Below are 21625 nucleotides of genomic sequence, written 5' to 3'. Positions count from 1 at the left end.
CTGTGTGTGCATGATGAACTGGTATTGTAACGAAACTGCATGTCGACGAAATACTCAGGTGTTTCGCCACCCTCATGCCGATGAAATACCCAGGTGTTTCGCCACCACCTCTTGCGCCATGGCAAAGTCTTTCGTCGAAGGATCTTTCGCCGAGGAGCACCCCATAAACTGTATGATGTATGATATCCCATAAACTGTATGATGTATGATATCCAATGGACTGTATGATGTATGATATCTAATGAAACTGTATGATATATATATGACATTAAACGAAACTGTTGTAAATTGGGTAGTTGGATTATAAAAGTCTATCTGTTGCATGGCAATAATGTTAATTAGAAGAGGAACTTGACTTAACCCGTATAAATAAACAGTACATCTATGAATGTTGATATATGTCATGAACATGGGAGGTCGACATGTTTGGGAACAAAACACTGGTGGTGTGACTTTATGACAAACGTTATAGATCAATGGATTGCATGATTAACAGTTACGACTTGTATAAGCACGTGTGTCTTACTTGTATGCTACTCGCGTAACGTGTATGTTGGATACATGATATACGTGAACAACGTGAATGTGAACTGATTACGTGTACATGAACATCATAGGCTTTGATTGGTTAAGTGTGAACAAGTAACTAGTCATACCGAGCAAACCAAGGTGAGTTCACTCCTCTCAACACAAGCAGGCGTCCGGTGGGGACAATCAAACTGGCAAAACTTGTAAACGGATTTTCGTAAACCCATATCCTTGTAGGGGATATGAGGCGGTTTTCAAATACCCACATCCTTGTAGGGGATGTGAGGCGGATTTCACAAACGCATATCCATGCAGGGGATATGCAACGGTTTTCAGTAATGATTGATGTTGGATAATACACTCACTCTCTATCACTTAAGTCCCATCATACTACCGGGTTAGTTGCTTGTAGGGCAACGGGGTTATTAGTTGATAGCGCTATTAGGTTTGGCAGCCTCACGACGTACCTGGATAGGACGGGCGTGAACTAATAACTTTATATCATGACCAATGTTTGATAGAGCATTGGAGAAGGGCAAAAAGGGCCGTCTGCGGTGTCGATTTATTATCAACATAACACAACATGAATCTGCAATCTGTAACGAACAGTTTAACAAATCAGTGAACTCACCAGCGTTGTCTGATACACGTTTTTCCACATGCTTGCAGGCCTTTAGGTACATGTTGTTGGAACTTGCTGTCTAGGATGCTGGAGTGGTCATGGGTCGAGATACATGGAAACCCAAGACAAGTCTAATGGTTTTCGTAAATACGGTTTATGGAACATTTAACAGTTGATTTATGTTTCCGCTGTATACGATGAATTACGTTAAACGTTTAGTAACACTTTATGTTAATGAATGAAAGTTTTTATTTAAAATATTGTTATGAGTTCAATGTGATTGGTGGCTAGATCCTGGTACGTCACACGTCCCGCGGTATTTCCGCAAGTGGTATTTTGGGGGTGTGACATACAGAGGGGAATCTTATCCCTTGGCATCGCTCTTGACAACGAATGCCATGAAACGCATATGCTTATGAAAGCATTAACCAGGAAATCTGGACCAATCAAAGCAGATGTGAAGCTGGACCCTGTCATGACATCATGGCGTTTTGATGATGAAACAGACATGGTGACCGTTACATACGACAACGGAGAGCAGGAAGTCTACTGGCTAGAAAACATCATGACAAAGCAGCGTCTTGGTTTCATGGAAGAATTGCATAACGCCACTTGTACCAACACAGAAATATACTTAAAATTGGATCTAATGCAAGACATGTTCAAGTGGAGGCTTCAGAATCTTCAGGAACAAGAAGCTGATGAAGGTGAAGGTGATGACATGGATGAAGATCCAGATGAAGATTCCGAGGAGGAAGAAGATGACGCAAGTGATGGATACTTTTCGGATAAAGTACCTTCTGACGAAGGTTTTTAATTTATTTTCCTCTTTTTTTTTCTTCTGTGTAATCTTCTTTTTTTAAGATAATTAAATGATACATTTCTCTCTTTATTAGCAAAACGCCAAAAAAAAAAAATACTAAAAATGGTTATTCCTTACAAAATGCCAAAAATAACAAAAAAATATTTTCCTGCTTAATATTTTATTTACTCCGTTATTGTATTTTGTCATCTTGGTCTACATAAAGCCTTTTAAAAAAACGCCAAACTTAGAAGATTGGACGTCTATCACCTATATAACTGATAAAAGCTGATCAACACAGTAAATACAAAAATAGTAACTGAAAAGACAGTTACTTTATTACTATCATTTATTACAATAAAAAAAGTCCCGACTAAACTACGCGTCAGAAAACTCCTATAAGAGAGGAGTCTATACACAATGAAATTGATCACACCCAGAAAACTCCTTTATTACTCCATTTTTATTTTTTTTTCTTTTTCATTTTGTATTGTTTTGTTATCAAGTTATCTGTTGTTTTATTATCTATTTCTCTGCAAATAAAATACATTATTATATAAAACGCCAAATACTACAAACACCAAAACGCTAGTAGTGTGAAAAGTGTGAGAACGGGTGCTGGCAAAGCAACTAGTCAAATGTATTAAACACCAAAAAATTCATTAAACGCCAAAAAAAAAAACATTTGGTCTTATTGTTAACTTATGAAAATATTAATGACTCGTAGTGAATATTATATAAAACGCCACAAAACGCTATAACGCCAAAAAATTATCTATGTGACACAAAAACAATTAATTCAACGCCAAAAAGTTTAATAAATACAGTTAACGCCAAAAAAATCTTAGACGCCAGAAAATGTTATAGCGCGTTAGGAAAATAAAAGAAGATTGAAAAGACAAAGAAAACCCCTCGGACCCTGATCATGTCCCGTGCCACGTGTTAGGCCAGGATGCGTTCTCACCGTTCTCACACTTTTGAGCGTTTTCTCCTGATCCCGTTCCTAATTATATAATAATGTTTTGAATGTTCTAAGGACTTTTAGTTTCTTGCAAATCCTATGAAAACTATGTTAACCAAATTTTGGAGGCTGAAACACCCTTAACCATCTTGTAATATCTCAATCTAATATCTCACTTGTTACTACGTGAACTGAGTCGTTGGAATCCATCGAGACTTTGGTGAGAGTTTTTGTAAAACCAAAGTAGGGAGCGGAATAAGTCATTAAGATGCGGGTGTCACCCCTAACTTAACAACCTTATCCCTGGTCGTGTGATAAAATCACGAGAGATAGGGAGAATCTTCGTCGAGATATGGATTTCACTCCTGACTCAACGCAAATTCTCGTGTTTTATAATAAAAATGCACGTCGAGCGAGCAATCTAAGCGAGAGTTTGCGGTTTTCACACCTAATCTCGATAAAATCGCTCTTTTTATGTTATGCGAGTGTTTTCAAAAATCGTGTGTGTGGTTAGCTTTAGCAAAAGCTTAGTAGTGTTCGGCCTTAGGAAAGGTTTTTCTCCGTGCGAAGCTGTAGTATGCGGTGTTCGCATGAAGTGTAGTTCGAGAGAGTAACAGAAATAGGCTCGTGCGGGACCCCTACTGGGCTCGCACAAGGCGGTCTGTTGGTGCTTAGACTATAGACTAGGTCGATTCTAAGACATCATACCCGGCCTAGGTCGTGTCATTCCTAATTCCCTGTAGTTATGGCTCTGATACCAATCTGTCACACCCTGGCCGATGGTGGAAACATCGGGGCGTGGCACTAGGCGAACCAGATTGCTCAAGAGATCCATAACAACTAAATGTTACCAATATTCTTAACGTCAATTGTCCCATATCAATTAACAAATATTCAACAATTAATTATTACAGATAATGAGTTTCTCTCAAGCAAAGCAAGTTCGACAACCTAGATTTTCTAATTGATGTAGTTTCTTGACTGCCTATCTTGATTTCCACAAAAGATCAGCAAGCATTGCATCCTAGACGCCTGTCACATACGTTAAAATAAAGTCAATACACATAGTGTAAAGGTGAGTACACAAGTTTAATAGCGTATAGTATAGCGAAAGCGATTTACGCATAACCTGCATGTAACACGTAGAAATGTGAAGCAAGTAAGCTATCGACAATGACATATGCACAGACACGACTGCGAGTTGTAGAATGCGCAACATATTATCACCACTGTGACCATGTGAAGTAAAACCCTTAACAACCCCTGTCCACGACAGGTGCTGAGTCCAAACGATAGTACTATCGTTGCTAAGGTGTCAGGCAACAATCGCTGTGTAAACATAACATACAAGCATTCATCGAAAACACGTATAACATGTAGAGCGGTTAGCGTTTAAAAGTGTTGTGTTGTGTGTCGATGTGATTTGATATAAGTAACGTATGTGACACCCAAAAGTGCGATAAGCAAAAAGGGATCGAGTATACTCACAGTTCGTGTTTAGTAAATAAACACAATCTTGGATTGAAGGGAGCGCACAAGAGATTGGCCTGATCAGAGAACGATAATGTAAGCGTTGAATAGCGTGTAACAGTGCATTGAGTGTGATGAGCGATCGGATGATGATTCGATTGGATGACCGTCCGGACGGATGACCGTTCGGTTAGATGGTCATTCGATTGGAGAGGTGTGTTTGTAAAATGTTTGAACTTTTGAAGTTTTCGTTGTAGTATAATTAAAGTCATTTAATCGGATGGTCATACGGACGGATGGCCGTTCGATCGGTTGGCTATTTGATTGAAAGCTAATATTCTTTGAAGTTTTGAAAAATAGTTTAAGTGTTGAAATCACAGGTCACCTGGTCGAATAGTCGTTCGATCGGATGGTCATCCGATCAGACGGCTATTCGATTGGCGATCTGATGTTTTTTGCAATTTTTGTAAAAATCAGCTAAGTTGAAAAGTTTTGCGGTTTAACCGAGACGGTGTGACTACGTGTCAAACAACGAAAACCACATCAAGTCCAGCTTGGTCGATCGGATGGGAATCACCCCGTTCGATCAGACTCAACGGTTCAAGATGAAATTTCTTGTTCAACCCGTGAATCGGTCGTCTCTTCGGTAGGAATCCGTTCTCAGACCGGCTCTTCACTAGAGAATGAGTAGAAGGCCTGAACGAGTCCAGTTTCTAACGGTTTTGAGTAAAAAGTGAAAGATGTTGAAGAAAAGTGGGAATCAGTTGGAAAATGCTTAGATTTAGCTTAGGTGTGTGTAAAATCATGTGGAAATTCTTTAGATCCAGACCGTTCTTGATGAGATGAGGTCATTCAACAGTGTTCATCGGAACCCGTGATGACGTCACATTAGAACAGCTCAAATCAGGGGATTTCACGGTAAAATTGTAAGATTCGATGAAGGAGATGATGAGAAGGTGTGTAATGAATATGGAAGTACAAGATTTAGGAAGAAAACTTACAAGAATCGCGAGGAATCGGGAGAAAAGAGCTTGAGAGTGCGTGGGTCGGACGGAGCTGTCACATTAATGATCAGTTGATGTGACAGGAGGGGGTATTTATAGGTGAAGGGGGTTAAGGCGGTGTAGATTGAATGGGTCGAACGGCTGTTCGAACGGATGGCCATCCGATCGGATGGTCGTTTGATCGGACGGCGCATGCAAGTTGGTTTTTCGACTTTCGTTTCATGCATTGAGCGTTGCGTTGCGTTTAAGCGAGTTGCGAGTAAGCGATGCGATAGTATTAAACAATAGTTACACAAATAACATAACTAACCCATAAAAGCATACAAGTAAATTTGCGGTTAGAGTTCGCGATGAGATTGCGCTGTGATAGAGTTGTAATTGCGTTTGCGAATAACATCCCCCAACATATACAAGGCACACACAAGTAAGCACATAATACACACAGAACAATACCAATAGTTGCGTTTCGAATTGCGATGTGATAGCGTTAAGTGGAATAGCGTTTATCGCATTGTTACTTCACATATTAATAAATCGTAGTTTAAAATAGCGTTAACTAACATATAGATTATCGAGTCTCGAGAGTACAAACAATAATTAAGCAAGAAATGTCAGATCCGAATGTTGACTTTGACTTTGACTTGTACTTTGACTTTCCTCGGAAAGTCGGGTTGTTACATCGTCTTCTCCAATCTCAAATCTGTAAGCTCTTGAAAAAACATGGAAGAAACAAAAAGCTATCCCTCTCATTCATCTTCTTCATTTTAATGTTGCATGTCAGGATGTTAAGGGTTGGGGATTTAAGGCAGCGGCGGTGGGAGTTTAAAGAAACCAATTTTGTTGATGATTAGGTTAGGCGATGATGGTGGAAGGTGGGTGGTGGGTGGTGGGTGGTGGGTGGTGGTGGTGTCTGTTAGGGAGAGAGAGAAAGAGAGAGAGGTGTGAGAAGAAATAGAGGCTTATATGTTTTTTGTTCATGTCTTTCTATATATATCTATTAAATTTCTAAATTTATTTTTGTTTATTATTAAAATATAAGTAAGATAAAGGGGGTAACAATACTATTTTGCCCTCACATGGGTCCATTTGTTGAGATTTAACAATGAAAAATAACTAAATTAGGCTAAAGGACGTAACGTGTAAGGTTTTGCAAACATCGAATACATTCTTTTGTACTTTTTGAAGGTTAAAGATATAGTTTGCAATCTGCTATCGATTTTTAAAAATATAGTCTTAATATAAAAAATGATGGTGAAATTATTATTAATCCACCTTTTATGCACATTTATCCTAACAACCTTATATCGTGATGGCAGGGAGTGGGTTGATGTCCTCAACCGGAAAAATATGCGAAACTACAATAATCAAAAGCCACAAACAACTTTTTTCGGGACTAATATGCCTAGGGGTATATCAAATTCTTTGCTTGGGAAAGCTTTTCAGCCATAAGGGGTGGTTAAAGATGCATATTTGGCCCAGAAAAAGGATTCGAGGGGAAATTACTTTGGTTTCATTCGATATAAAGGGGTTACAAATGTGGAAGAGACTTTGCAAGGTATGAATTTGGTGAAGATATATGAAGCAAAAGTGAATGTATGTCTAGCAAAGTACGAGAAGTTTCACCAAAAGATTGTGCAAACGGTGGGTGGGGGCATTAATGCTCAGCTGAAAGGAGGTGGAAACAGGTAACCGACAAATAAACCAGAGCTGAAATACATTCCTGTGAGAAGAGATGGAGGACCTTTATTATCAGAAGTGGTGGCAGGAACTACAAACTCTATAAAGGGGTCCAAAAAGGTGGTGGATTTTGACGGTAAGAGTGCCATGTATCCTGATCATTGCATTATGCAGGTGGTAATCGTGGAGGTGATAGATGTAACTACAATCGGAAAGGTACGAGCCATGTTGGATAATGAGGGATACAAAGAAGTCCAGTTAGCTATATCGGTGGTTTAAAATTTATGTTCGTGTTCAGAGAAAAAAAATTAGAATTCACCAGGAGACGAGAATATGTCTGGGTGAGGTGTTAGCTTCTACGGTGTTGTGGGATAGAGTTCATGTGGAGTTTGAGCGCCTGGCTTGGATTAGAATTTCTGGAGTGCCATTGTAGTTACGGGACAATGAAGTTTTTAATAAGATTGGCTGGTCTTATGGAAAGTTGGTGTGGGGAGCGGATTTTTCTTGGGAAGAGCTGGACAATCCCAGCGCGGTATGTGTCGTTCTGCCAGGTTTGGGATCACATATTCGTGAGGAAGTGGAAATCCGATAGGAAGGAAGATCCTACTATGTGTGGGTGGGTGAAACTAAAAACAATAAATTCATCCAGAAGTTACAAGCCCTATCAGAGGTATCACCGGTCTCGCAGGCGGGATCAGAGGCATCTGTGTTTATGGGTGATGATGAAATGGAAGACAGGGAAATCTGGGATGACAATCGGAATGCTCAGCTAGTGGATGGTAGTTCGGAGCCGGAGAAGGTGAATAGTCCAGTGGAAATTGAATCGTCTCCTTTGTTGCATGAGGTGCATGGGGGTAACGAGGAGACACATGGGGAAAAGGAGATAGCCGACAAGGCTCTGGTGACCCCGAGGAGAGAGAAACGTCCTAGTAGGGAGGCATGTGCTAGTGGGGTAAGGCATATTTTTTATAGTGGTTTGGGCTTTAATATGGGTGTAAATTCAGGGGCGGGTCATGGGCCATGTTTTAAGTCAAGAAAAAGGCCCAGACAAGCCAGGAGTCCATCTAATGATGGAGTTAGGGGGGGGGGGAGGGCTGGAACTGGTGTATCAATTCGCATAAGACAGAATCCTCTGAGTTTTCGATTAATCTCTATAATTAAGTGCCTACTCCAGTGGATAGAACAAATCAAGTCTCGTCTATTCAATCGAACGAGACCTAAGTTGAAGAAACGTCGACGAAAAATTATCTTGGCGACAATGGTGTCAACGTGAATCCTCAACAGGCTCGAGGGGTGTCGTATGACATGAGGGTGAAAGAAGTTATAGATGTGGACCAGGAAAACCTTGATATAATAAGAGAGGCGGAGGCGACAGTTCGAGCCGGAAAAAAGTTGGATTTTCACATGGCTAATTTTCAAGGGCAGGTGAGCGAATTGGTTAATGGTGAACGCGGCACAACTATTAATCAATGGATTGTTTGGCGGTTAACCTAAGGGGAGTCAAGGACTCGAGAAAGACAGACTAGATACGTGGTCTTAAAATGTCATAGGGTGCTCACTTTTTGGCAATTCAAGAAACTAAACTTACAGGTAACTTTAATTTGGTCGTGAAGCAATTTTGAGGTCGGCCTCTATTGGATTATGAATTTGTGGAAGCGGTAGATCACTTGGGGAGCTTGTTATCTATTTGGAACCCGACATTTTTTAATAAAACAGGGTTCTAAAACATCGACATTTTTTTGTAACATCTGGGTCTTTAGTGGCTACCGGGGAATTGTTGAGTTTGGTGAATGTGTATGCGCATAATGATGTAGTGGCTAGGAGATCATTATGGACTGATTTATTGGTAGTTAAGAGTGCTTTGGCTGGGTTATGGGTATTTATGAGTGATTTTAACGTTGTTCGCGGCCCGTTGGAAAGAAGGAATTCGGAATTTGTACCATTAAATGCGGGTCATTTTAAACAATTTATAACTGATGCGGATTTGGTAGAATATTCTATGGGAGGTAGACAGTTCACATACCACTCGGATAACGGGGAGAAGTTGAGTAAATTGGATAGATGCCGAGGATTTATGAACAATTGGCCGATGGCATTAGTAGTCACTCTGTCGAATGTGGTCTCGGATCATTGCCCTATATTCTTATCTACTGTTCCTATGGATTTTGGACCTTCACCAACTAGAGTGTTTAATCATGGCTGGAAATTCCGGGTTTGTTGGAATATGTGGAAAATATATGTGCTTGGTTTTGGTTTCAAGGTCCAGCTGATTTGGATCTTGCTACTAAGGTAAAATGGTTTAAATTTAGGGCAAGCGATTGGGTAGCGAACCACAAGGCTACCCGAAATGGTACGTATGCGACAAAACTCGAAAAGCTTGATGTTTTGGAAATAGAGGCCGAGGCTAGGAGCCTATTGCCTCATGAATTAGAAGAGAGGGCAGATTGTAGAAGATTTATTTTGGAGTCAGATAAGCTAAAACCGATGGATACTAAGCAAAAATCGAGGGTAAGGTGGGCAATGGAGGGGATGAGAATACGACTTTTTTCACAGTATTATCAATGCGAACACAAGTTGTAATCACATTAATGGGTCACATATTGATGGGGTATAGGTGTCGTCGCCTCCTTTAATTAAGGATGCGGTGTTTAGCTTCTTCCATGACAAGTTTCAAGAGCCTATGAGACACCGACCTTTTCTTGAATGTCCAAACATATGTTCATTGTCGGACTCGGAAGCGGATTCTTTGGGAGTGTGAGGAGGATCGGGCGCCCGGGCCCGATGGGATTAATTTTTATTTTATTAAAAGATGTTGGGGTCGTTTGCAAGGGGATTTCTTGAAACTTTTTGAAGAATTTTATAGGAAGGGGTCTTTTAGTAATGGGTGCACGTCTTCTTACATTGCCTTGATTCCTAAGCGTAGCGATTCCGGTGGCCTCGGGGATTATCGACCGATTAGCTTGATTGGATGTGGGGTGTGCACGGTTTGGTTCGGTTATTAGCATTATCCGTAACCGTAACCAAAGTCATCGGTTAATCGGTTTGGTTAATTCGGTTAATTTGTTGGTTTTTGGTTCGGTTCGGTTAATTTTGGTTAATAACCAATTCAAACAAGGGCTAAATTTCTTGCTTAGAAATACATGTAATGGAGGTATAAATACATGAAATAGATGTATAAATACATGAAATGGATGTATAAATAAATGAAATGGAGGTATAAATGCATGTGTGACAACCCGAGTTCTCAAGGCTTTTTCCTCGACACGTTACTTGGTTACAAATTCTATTTTCATAATATGTTTGCATTGTAACTTGTGCACGATTAGTTTATGATTGGTGTATGGTGTTACTTAGTTAATTAATGAACTGTTGAACTTATGAACTGTTGAACTTGACGAAACATTAGACCCCGCGGCAAACCTGAACTCGATGAAACACTAGTGTTTTGTCATCACCTCTACTCGACGAAACTTAGGGAGTTTCGTCGCCCCATGGTAGTTTCGCCGAACATGGGGGTTTCGGCCCAGTGTGTACAGGCCTAACCCATTTCTTTTAGACTGAACGTGTATATAAGTCGCATAATCTATCATATGGCAAACCCTATACTCCTCTAAACAAGTGATGGCAGCGAAACCCCCATCGAGACATCATCTCCTTCAATCGACCCTCTTGGTTAGTAGATTCGTATTTGTATTATTTCTTATTTGTTTGTTCTTATTTATTTGTGAAATTGATTAACAGATCTGTATGTGTGTACGTGTGATGTTCGTGTAATTGATTATGCATAGATAGATGATAATGTTAATAAATGGATAGTGATGATGTTAAATAACCATTAGCCGATGATATTTCATATTTGTTTGATTTGTGTGATTCAGACTTGCATGATGATAAGTATGACTTAGGGTTTGCTTAATGTATCACATGATTTGGTGTATTGTTGCCGTCAACAGTGTTGTATCATGGACCATTCAATTTGATGCATCCAAGGTTTGACTAAAGACCACCAATCATATAAATCTGATTGGGCCGCACCATTCAATGTATCACATGGGATGATTGCTTTATCTTTTGATTTTAACCAAGATGATTTAATAAAGAAATGGCTATGCTAGTTATAAGGTATAATGATGAGTGCATATCATGTGACTGTGAAACCCAAAAAGTATGATAAGTGATTCGGTACTGTCGAGTAGCATAGGATGTTGGTGTAGATTGGATAACAGTTATAGATATGATAATGATTTGGCTAGGACAATTAGGGTTTGCAGGCATCCCATAGCCATCGCTGCCATTTACGGCGAAACCTGTATGTTTCGTCGCTGCCATTCACGGCGAAACCTGTATGTTTCGTCGCTGCCATTCACGGCGAAACCTGTATGTTTCGTCGCTGTCCTTCACAGCGAAACTTGTATGTTTCGTCACCACCTAGTTTCGTCGCTGAAGTGATGCATGGACAGAACAGTTGTCATATAACATGATACTCTGTCCCATCTGTTATGTATTAGGACACATGTGTGTGCCTCTCTGTTGATTTCATGATGATAACGTTAATAGAATATGGGGGTTCTGATTTGGACTCATGAGGTAGTCAATCTATCTGTTATATGTTATTGTGATAACCAATAAACTGTATGATGAGCATGATATCCAATGAAACTGTATGTTGTTTATAACGTTGAACGAAACTGTTGTACATTGCGTAGTTGGTCTATAAAGGCCTATCTGTTAATCAGAAGAGGACCCTGACTTAACCTGTATGAGGAAACAGTACCTCAATGAATGTTGATATAAGTCATGAATACAAGATTGTAGACTTGTTTGGAAACTAAGTGCTTGATGTGTGTTATACTATAATCTTAACCAAATGCAATCTGTTGCAACACGTGAATTGATTTCTATGAAACTGGTGACGTCAATGACTACTGAAGGGAACATGAACTTGTGTCATAAACGTGTATGAAAACTAAATGTTTGCTATGTGATACGTGATTTGGATATGTGAACAACGTGAACGTAAACCGATTTCGTGTACATGAACATCATAGGCTTTGACTGGTTATGTGTGAACAAGTAACTAAACTTACCGAGCAAACCTAAGGTGAGTTCACTGCTCTTTTTCCAAGCATGCATCACGGGGAGGGATATCGGACAACATTCCGGGGAGGAATGTCAGGTTAACAGGATGTTTGTTGTTACACTCAGTTCTATCATATAAGACCCCTTACATTTACCGATAGTTGCCGAGGAGGCAACGAGGTTATTAGTTGATAGCGCTATTAGGATTGGCACCCTCACACCGTACCGGGGAGGACGGGCGTGAACTAATTACCTTAACCACTTGACCAATGCTTTGATAGAGGCATTGGGGTTGGGCAAATACATCTTGTAGCCATTGCGGTAATAGAGTTAATAACAACATCAAATCAAATTGTTGAACTGTTTTAAACTGGAAACTGGTAACTAAACACGTTAACAAAACTTTGAACTCACCAGCGTTGTCTGACACACTTGTCTACATGCTTGCAGGTCTATAGGGTTATACATTGTGGAATTTGCTGTCTGGAAGGCTGGAGTGGTCATGGGTCGAGATACATGGAATCTCAATACAAGCTTAATGGCTTATGTACACATGGTTTACGAAACACTTAACAAATGAATTATGCTTCTGCTGTATACAATGAATGATATGTAATGCTTGTAATTCTTTATGTTAATGAATGAAAGTTTTATTTAAACATATTTATGAGTTCAATGTGATTGGTGGCTTGGATCCTGGTACGTCACACGCCTCGCGGGGGTTTCCACGTGTGGTATTTTGGGGGTGTGACAGCATGAATAGATGTTTAAATACATAAAATTGAGGTATAAATAAATGAAATGAATGTATAAATAAATGGAATGAAGGCATTAATAAATGAAATAGAGGTATTATTACATGAAATGAAAGTATTAAACATGAAATACATGAAATAGAGGTATAAAAGCTAGAAATATATAAAAAAATAAATGATTCTGTTCGGTTCGGTTAATTTGCAGTTAACCAATGGTAAAAAAGTATCTGTTAATCGACTTTCGGTTGATTTGGTTTCGGTTAATTTCGGTTCGGTTTTGTCGGTTTTCGGTTCGATTTCGATTAACGGTTCGGTTATTGCACACCCCTAATTGGATGTATTAACAATGTGATTTCTAAAGTCTTAGTGAATAGGTTGAAGACGGTTATTCAAGGGCTCATTTCGGAGGAGCAAACGAGTTTTCTATCTAATAAGAGTATATTAGATGGTCCGTTGATCCTAAACAAGATCATTCCTTGGATGAGGTGGAGTGGAAAAAGGGGGCTCATTTTTAAAGTTAATATTGAAAAGGCGTATTATTCATTAAATTGGGGTTTCCTAAACTCGGTTTTGGTGCAAATGAATTTTCCATTAAAATTGGAGAACTTGGATTATGGTGATCGTATCTTCCGCGAAAGCTTCGGGTGAGGCTCCCCGACTCAAGAATTCCTATGCTATAGGGGTTTGAGGCAAGGGGACCTGTTGTCTCCATTTCTATTTATTCTAGCCATGGAGGCTCTTACCGGAGTCTTGAAAAAGGCGTGCAATATTGGTTTGTTTAAAGGTGTATCAGTTGCCTCCAAAGGCCTGGCCTTATCTCACTTTTTGTATGCGGATGATGTCATTTTTATTGGTGAGTGGTCGATTCAAAACACTTTAAATCTAAATAGGATTTTGAGATGCTTTTATCTTTCATCGGGCCTAAGGGTGAACTTGAAAAAAAGTTGCATTTGTAAGGTGGGGGTAGATCAAATCCAAGTGAACTTGATGGCGGAGGGATTGAGGTGTAAGCCTAGATCTTTTCCTTTTAAACATCTTGGTCTTCAAGTCGAAGCCAATATGAATCTTATAAAGAATTGGGACCCGGTGGTGGATAGATTGGCTTTTTGGAAGGCGAATACACTTTCCTTTGGAGGAAGAATAACTTTAGTGAGATCGTTTTTGAATGCTTTGCCAACTTATTACTTTTCCTTGTACAAAGCTCCTTGTCAAGTGATAAAGAGGTTGGAAAGACTAAGGAGAGAATTCTTATGGGGAGCATCGTCGAAGCAAGAAAAGATTAATTGGGTTGCTTGGAGGGGTTTTATGACACCGAAGGACCATGGGGGTATGGGTTTTGGGTCACTACGGGATTCAAATGTTGCCTTGCTTGCTAAATGGTGGTGGCGCATCAAAGTGGACCGAAATAGTTTATGGAGGAAGGTGATTCGGTACTTACATAATAATGAGTTTTATACGCGGTAATACTAACCGCACTAGGTCTATGGAAACAAGTGGCAAAAATCTCAAGTGATTTAGATCACTTGGGGATTGATCTTCCTAGTCTATTTCTTCGTATTTTGGGACGCAATCGTCAATTTGTGTTTTGGAAAGAAGCTTGGTTGTTTGAAGAACCACTATGTAAAAGGTTTCCTAACCTTTTCGCGACTGAGATACAAAAATGCTAGAATTTTGGACCGAGCTAAGGTGGAGGGCGGTACCATAATTTTGGATCTTAGCTGGTTGAGGCAACCGAGTACCCAAGTTGAGGTGACCGAATTAAACGGGTTGTATGTAGTAGTTTGTTCTTTCAGTTATGGTACATGGGATGATAGATAGATTTGGAATCTGGAATCATCGGGTCGTTTCACGGTCCGAAGTTCGAGACGGTTATTGGAGAAGAAAAACTTTTGTGATCTGGGCATTAATTTTGATTGGAGTGGTTGGGTTCCATTAAAGGTAAAGTTTGTTGCTTGGCATCTTGTACGGAACCGATTGCCAACGTCGATGGAACTGATTCATCGACACGTCAACATTCCGGATGTGCAGTGCAAGTTGTGTTGGAATGATGATGAGATGGCTTCTCATCTGTTTGTGGGGTGTGCATTTGCATAGCAGGTACGGGATCATGTGGTGGGGTCGGGTGGTGTAGAATTAAACCTTTAATTATTTTTTATCACAAGGATCTGATACATGTTCCAAAAGCAAATTGTGGATCAACCAAGTGGAGGAGGATTATTCTTTCTATCATTCAGGTTGCTATTTGGGCCATATGGAAAACTCGGAACGAGGCTGAGTTTCAGCAAAAGCAAGCAAACTTCGATCGGGTAATGGAGGACATAAAGACGTTTAGTTATCTTTGGATAAAAAATAGGGTGAAATGTTTAACTTTACCGTGGGAGGATTAGTGTGACTTCAATGTAGCGACTTTTGGCGTGTAACTTTTGTATGGCTTTTTTTTTTTTTTTTTTTTTTTTTTTTCGGTGGACGTGTCCATGTCAGTTTAACTTATTGTTGACAAATGTGTTGTGATTAATAAAATTTTGGTTAGGGCGTTCAAAAAAAAAGAAGAAATTATTGTTAATACACCCCCACAAAACAAAACTGTTGAGACAACGGTTTTGTATAGAATATATAAAACGTCACGAATCTCAAAGTGGTAAAAAGGGTGTGAAGCAACAACATTTGTACGTATTCACGAGAGAGACTATGTGTGAAAACAGGACTTACTTGTTGACGACAAAGGAATCTTTTTTCAATTTTCTCCGGACCGGACCAAGGGTTTGTTTTCACAGAATTCCTCTTCACACCAATTTAGGTTATTATATGTTCTTCACAACCCCTTTTTCATTTGCAGTTTTGATCTTGCATTTTGTTTGATTTCTCTATTCTTGATGTTGGGTTTTGTGGAAAGTTGAGTACTTTGTGGATATTTTTTGCTTTTCAAGTGTTTATTCATTAATGCCATTGTTTAGGAACATAATGATAATTTAGTTTTTTTTTTTTTTTTTAATTTATGGTTATTGTTATGATCTTGAACTATGTTTGTTTCTTGGTTTTGGGTTTTGTGATTTTTTTTTTGAAAAATTGTGAAAATGGTGAGAAATCACATTTTTTTTTTTTTTATAAAAATGAGGAATTTTTCTTGTTGTTTGGGATTTTATTTATTGAATCAGCAAAGGATATAGGTTAAGATTAGTGAATTATTTGAACTACTTTTCTTTTAGGATATAGACCAGTAGATAAATAGCTTGTTGGCTTTGAGTAAGCAAAAGTCATGCTGACCCATATTGAGGATTTGTGTTGAAAAGTCAACAAATTATGAAGAATCTGGTAAAAGTGTAAAACCACAATCCTTATATTGTGAAAGATTAAGTTTAGTTTAGATGCAAATGGAAACATTTGGTGTCCTGTCTTCTTTGTGTTTCTAACTCTTGTCTTAAAATCATCCATGTTTTATTGTCCACTTTACCTGAATCGTTAACTTAAAACGGGAAAGTGAATGATGATGTCATTGTTGGGAAAATGAAAATCTCTGCTTTCTTTTTGTTATTGGTTGAGTACTTAATTATAAATGTATATATTTTTCAAGTTGTATGTATATTTCATGGGGTGTACGGTGTACCACTCATCTTCATGCTAAGAAATTTATGGTCGAGGTGGCAGTATGGGCAGGTTGGGTAACGGGTCAAAACGTGTTCGGATTGAAATTTATCATTTTTCAGCACTTGTCAAAGTGGGATCTGGCCCATCTAGGTCCGGTTGAAAATCTTCCATGTTTCAAAAGTAATTTATATATTAATTATGATTACATAAACAATCACTAGTAATCTCTTTTTTTAAAGAGGTTGTATGTATCGAAAGTAGCTTTACTTTTAGCTACATTGACACATTCATAAGTAAATGGGTTGAAATTGCCACCTTCTGTTTATATTAAGGCAATGTTATGATCTAATTGGCGGATGTCGTTTTCCATAGGTTAGATATTCGAGCCTCCTTTACTGTTCATCTATTATGTTTTGAAGAGAACTAGTGTGAGTGTATGTAGCAACTAGCAAGATGGTAATCTTATTCGAAAGTTGTAGCTAGTTGGTGGGAGGAAATTGGACATGAGTATGCTGGTGGGGACATGCTCCAGCCAAGACAAACTGATTTACCGTTCCTGTTTCTGGTGTTGGTTGTACTTCCTCTTGCTGCTTACGTTTTATTAGGAAAATGGGGCGACTTCTCAAAAAAGAAAGTGAAGATTAGCGAGCTTGCTCAAATTGCTGCTGAAGAAGCTTTCCGAGCAGAAGCCATGGCTGCTGCTGCTGTTATTCCTCTTGTACCTGTGTTAAAGTTAGATAACGGGTTTCATCAATGTGCTCGATGCTTCGGGCCAGCGAAAACCCGCTGTTCTCGTTGCAAATCTGCCCGCTACTGGTACACTCAACTCTTCAAATCTCAAATTTATCCTACAACACTTTTTGCAGCTTTAAGTTAGTGAATAACAACAAGGATCGCGTAGACACATTGTAGTTAAAGGAAATACTCGAGGCGAGTTTGTTACTTTGTTAGGTTGGGTAATTGGTCAAAACGGGCGAAGTTTGAAGTTTTAGTCTTCTTAGATAAAGTACTTGCTATGAGCGACCCGTAGACCTTTCTTTGAATCGTAAAAATATCCTGGTAACGTTTCACCTCTGAATCCAATTAATATCCTTAAAAAGTGTTTGACTTGGAATATGCATGCAGTTCTGGCAAGTGTCAAATAGTTCATTGGAGACAAGGTCACAAACAAGAGTGCCAACTTTTGGAGTACAATAGTAGCTGTGCGTCTCCAAATTCTGAAGAATTTGTTGATGAACAGTTTTTATCAAGTGAAACGTTGGATTTCCAGTTTTCTGAATCCAATTTTAAGCAGTTTCACGAGAAAGCTGCATCGCGTAGTAGTTCTTTCAATTTATATAGGGAGATGTCAAGAAAAGAAGAGAATGTCGTTGCTGAGCCGTCTGTAGATACATGTTCCACTTCGTACGATAAACCTTCATCAAAGGGAACTTTCGTTAGACATAAGGTTCTTATTTATCAAAATTTTATATAATATTGTAGGGAATTTACTTTAACTTAATAATAATAATAATACTGCAGCAGCCAAAACGGGGTCGCCCTGTGCCCCCGAAAGAAGAAGGTAATGGGACAAATTCGTTAGATGTTGAAAGGGAATTGGTGGATGGATGGAGTGAAAGAAGCCATGCAAAGAAATGTAATACGGTGAAATCAACATCACATTCTTTGGGAGCTACAAAATCAACAGCGAAATGGTCAAGAGATCAAATATGTCCCAAAAGGGAATGTATGGATCAAGTTGACACTGCATTGGGTATGTCTAAAACAAGTTTTTTTTTTTAATTATTTTTTATTTTGGACGCCCAATGTGGTATTTATGTAAGAAAATTATCATATTTCATACTAAGTAGTAAGTGGATTTCTAATAGTCAAATAAGGACTCTTTTTTGGGATAAAGGCCTAGTTATTTGATTTTCTGTATATAGTTAAATTAAAGTTCAAGTTTTTTTTTTATATATATATTTTTATCTTTTACAATGTAATGCACAGAGGATTCTAGAGTGGGTGATGTAAACCCTCCACACGAAGGCAGTGGTATTGTTAACAAAGGTTTTATGAAGATGATTGGTCTAAAGAGGTCATCAAAGCATGACAGAGTGGAACGTGTGGAAGTTAATAGCGACAAACATAATAAGAAAATAAAAGTAAGTTACTGGTAGCACCTGTTGAGTGGTTATGCGGTTACATAACCGCCTTACGTAATAGATACTGAACACCCATATGTATGCATATAGCACACATGAAATATGACAAATTGTCAACTATCTTCTTTCTCATTGACAAGTTTAACCACGGGATTTCCATTTTACATGTTTAAACTATCCTCTCTTTACAATGTCAGATGCTATTTCCATATGAGGAGTTTGTGAAGTTCTTTCAGTATGAAGCTTTTAACCTTTTACCAAGGGGGCTCATAAATTGTGGGAACAGGTAAAATGAAAAAACCCCCCATCAAATGTTTTTAATTTTGTTAAATACATAAATTGCTATTTTATTCTTTTTGCAGCTGTTACGCGAATGCTGTGCTGCAATGTTTGACTTCTACCAAGCCTTTGACCGTCTATTTACTCCGCCAATCACATTCTAAATCTTGTAATTCAAACATCTCATATACTTCCAATTACTTGTGAATCTTTAAGTTGTGGGCAACGGCCAGGCCATTATGGTTTTATTTACATAAAATTACATTAACATTTCTAATCGACATTATTATTGTTAAACATTAGGTGGTGCGAGAAGTTGGTGTCTTATTTGTGAGCTCGAACGTCACGTGTTACTGTTACGTGATAATGGAGACCCACTGTCACTCAGTAAAATTCTTTTGAATATGCGGGCTGTTAATAATAAAATGGGCGATGGAAGTCAAGAAGACGCACACGAGTTTTTAAGGTCTGTTTTTCACTCACCCTCTTAATTTCTTCAGTTTTTGATAATTTGGTATTTTTTATATCGATTTAGGCTTCTAGTTACATTAATGCAATCTATATGTCTTGAGGGTTTTGGTGGTGAATCTGTCAATCCCAAACTGCAAGAAACGACCTTTATTCAGCATACGTTTGGGGGGCAGCTTCGATCAAAGGTGGAAACCGGAAACCATCTTTCTTTTTGATAGATTTTTTTAGATTATCAGTTTACCATATATTTCTTGTTGAAAACCAGGTCAAGTGCTTGAGATGCAATCGCGAGTCTGATAGATATGAAAACATTATGGATCTTACACTCGAGATATTCGGATGGGTTGAATCGTTGGAAGATGCACTGACTCAATTCACAAGCCTTGAAGAATTGGATGGAGAAAACATGTATAGATGTGCAAGGTTTGTTGATTGCATTTACAGTGTATACCTTGCAAAACAGTCGGGTCGGGCTGGTAACGGCTCAGAACGGGTTCGGGTCACAACCTGTCGTTATAAAACTGGACATTTTGGGTACGGGTATAAACGGGTCGATTTTGGTGACTAACGATTTCTGAAGTTTTTAGAGTACCCGAACTTGACAAATGGCTTTTTTGTAATATGTTTGATGTATCTATCTAAAGGTGTGCTGCTTATGTTCCGGCACAAAAGCAGTTAGCTATACAAGAGGCTCCAAATATTCTCACCATTGTTTTGAAGAGATTTCAGGTACTTAGAGCTAGGGGTGTAAACGAGCAGAGCCAAGCCGAGCCCATGCTCGTTTCGAGCTTAGTGTCTAAAGCTTGAGCTCGGGTCTTCAATCTTTTCAAACTTGAGCTCGGCTCGGGCTTGGTTCGTTTTTATTTTATCTGTTTTATTCATACACACATAATTATTTATATATTTATGTAAAATATATACATTCAATAAAATATATACTATTTAGTTAATGCTATAATAATTCTATCTATAATATTTTTTATTATGTAAAGATTCTTCCATCATACAAAATAAAAGTTATTATATTTATCAGTCTCGTTTAGGGTCACTAGCCTACTCAAGATCGGTATGTAAATGAGCTCCAGCTTAGGCTTGAGCTTGGGCTCAAACTCGTTTAATCCTGACGTGTTTTAAGCTTTTTGTTAGCCGGTCTTTCAGTTGCTCATGAGTGGCTCGGCTTGTTTACACACCACCTACTCAAAACCGTTTCTTGTGGTGATTTTGATATTTCAGGAGGGAAGCTACGGGAAGATAAACAAGTGTATAACGTTTCCTGACATGTTGGATATGATCCCGTATATGACGGGGACAGATGATGTTCCTCCATTATACATGCTTTATAGTGTTGTTGTGCATTTAGACACAATGAATGCATCTTTCTCCGGTCATTATATCTCATATGTGAAAGATCTTCAAGGCAATTGGTTCAGGATAGACGACACACAGGTGCAACCCGTCCCGTTGAGCCAAGTGATGTCAGAAGGCGCGTACATATTATTCTACATGAGGTAACCAATATTTAACAAAACCTCGTTTTTGTTTCTTCCTAGATTCAAATGTCCAACGGGTTTATCTTCACAGATCATCCCCTCGACTCCTAAGAATGTGTACAGCAGGAAAACCGAAAGCTTCTAGAGCTCCTAAGTCAACCTCGGGTCAAGAAACTGTGTCAAACCGAAACCAAGCAACATCATGCGTTGACTTTTCAGATGCTGCATCAAGCGACTGGTCGATCTTTACAAGCTCGGACGATGCATCTTTCACTACTGAAAGCACCCGGGACTCGTTTAGCACCATTGACAACACTGACAATAACTTACCGTATGTTCCTCCTGATTATAGCGTCTCATGTGGCAGGTTTTCAAGAAGTAGACCCCACTTGATATCGAAATTGTATCATGGGTGTGAGCCACCATACCGAATATAATTCGATTGGTAGAACTTCTGGGCATTGTATTATTGTCTTGATTTAACGTTTTAGAAGTAGAGTAGATGACTCACTGTGCCTCAAAATTTTGCCAAAATGCTTTGTAAATGAGGCACTTGAATGTTTTGTTAAACGTTTTAGAAGTAGAGTAGATCACTGTGCCTCGTTTGGATTTAATTAGGATAAATATGTTCCCAAAGCTAACTTTTTTATGTGATGACTGTGCCTTATGAATTAATAACATCATGCATTGCAGTTCACTGAAATTAGGCTGTTTTTGGGGACATGCTTACTATACTTACGGAGCTGCAAAAATTATGA

The 21625-nt window shown here is 38.8% G+C and overlaps 1 protein-coding gene across 4 annotated transcripts; it reads left to right on the top strand.

Moving 5' to 3' along the window:
• The first annotated feature begins 15541 nt into the window (after nt 1-15541).
• Nucleotides 15542-21516, top strand: LOC110897524 (ubiquitin carboxyl-terminal hydrolase 15). Of its 4 annotated transcripts, none has more exons than XM_022144277.2 (13): nt 15542-15695; nt 16856-17299; nt 17609-17930; nt 18008-18236; nt 18473-18627; nt 18825-18913; nt 18990-19075; nt 19210-19372; nt 19442-19562; nt 19643-19800; nt 20022-20106; nt 20611-20885; nt 20959-21516. In XM_022144277.2, the coding sequence occupies exons 2-13, from the start codon at nt 17007-17009 to the stop codon at nt 21302-21304; spliced, it is 2322 nt and encodes a 773-aa protein (XP_021999969.1). In that variant the 5' UTR covers nt 15542-15695; nt 16856-17006; the 3' UTR covers nt 21305-21516. The 4 variants fall into 4 exon arrangements, with proteins under 4 accessions (XP_021999969.1, XP_021999967.1, XP_021999968.1 ...); XM_022144275.2 differs by having other exon boundaries at nt 18005-18236; XM_022144276.2 differs by having other exon boundaries at nt 15543-15695; nt 16861-17299; nt 18005-18236.
• The last annotated feature ends 109 nt before the right edge of the window (nt 21517-21625 follow it).

The sequence above is a fragment of the Helianthus annuus genome, chromosome 13, assembly GCF_002127325.2.
Source record: "Helianthus annuus cultivar XRQ/B chromosome 13, HanXRQr2.0-SUNRISE, whole genome shotgun sequence".
Classification (NCBI taxonomy): Eukaryota; Viridiplantae; Streptophyta; class Magnoliopsida; order Asterales; family Asteraceae; genus Helianthus; species Helianthus annuus.
Note: the sequence above shows the minus strand (reverse complement) of the source record. Positions and strands in the feature narration are given on the sequence as shown.

Coding starts and splice junctions, on each gene's coding strand:
- LOC110897524 (XM_022144275.2), top strand. CDS start 17,007: ATGCTCCAGCCAAGACAAACTGATTTACCGTTCCTGTTTCTGGTGTTG. Junction 17,931..18,004: donor GAACTTTCGTTAGACATAAG/GTTCTTATTTAT, acceptor ATAATACTGCAG/CAGCCAAAACGGGGTCGCCC. Junction 19,373..19,441: donor GACGCACACGAGTTTTTAAG/GTCTGTTTTTCA, acceptor ATATCGATTTAG/GCTTCTAGTTACATTAATGC.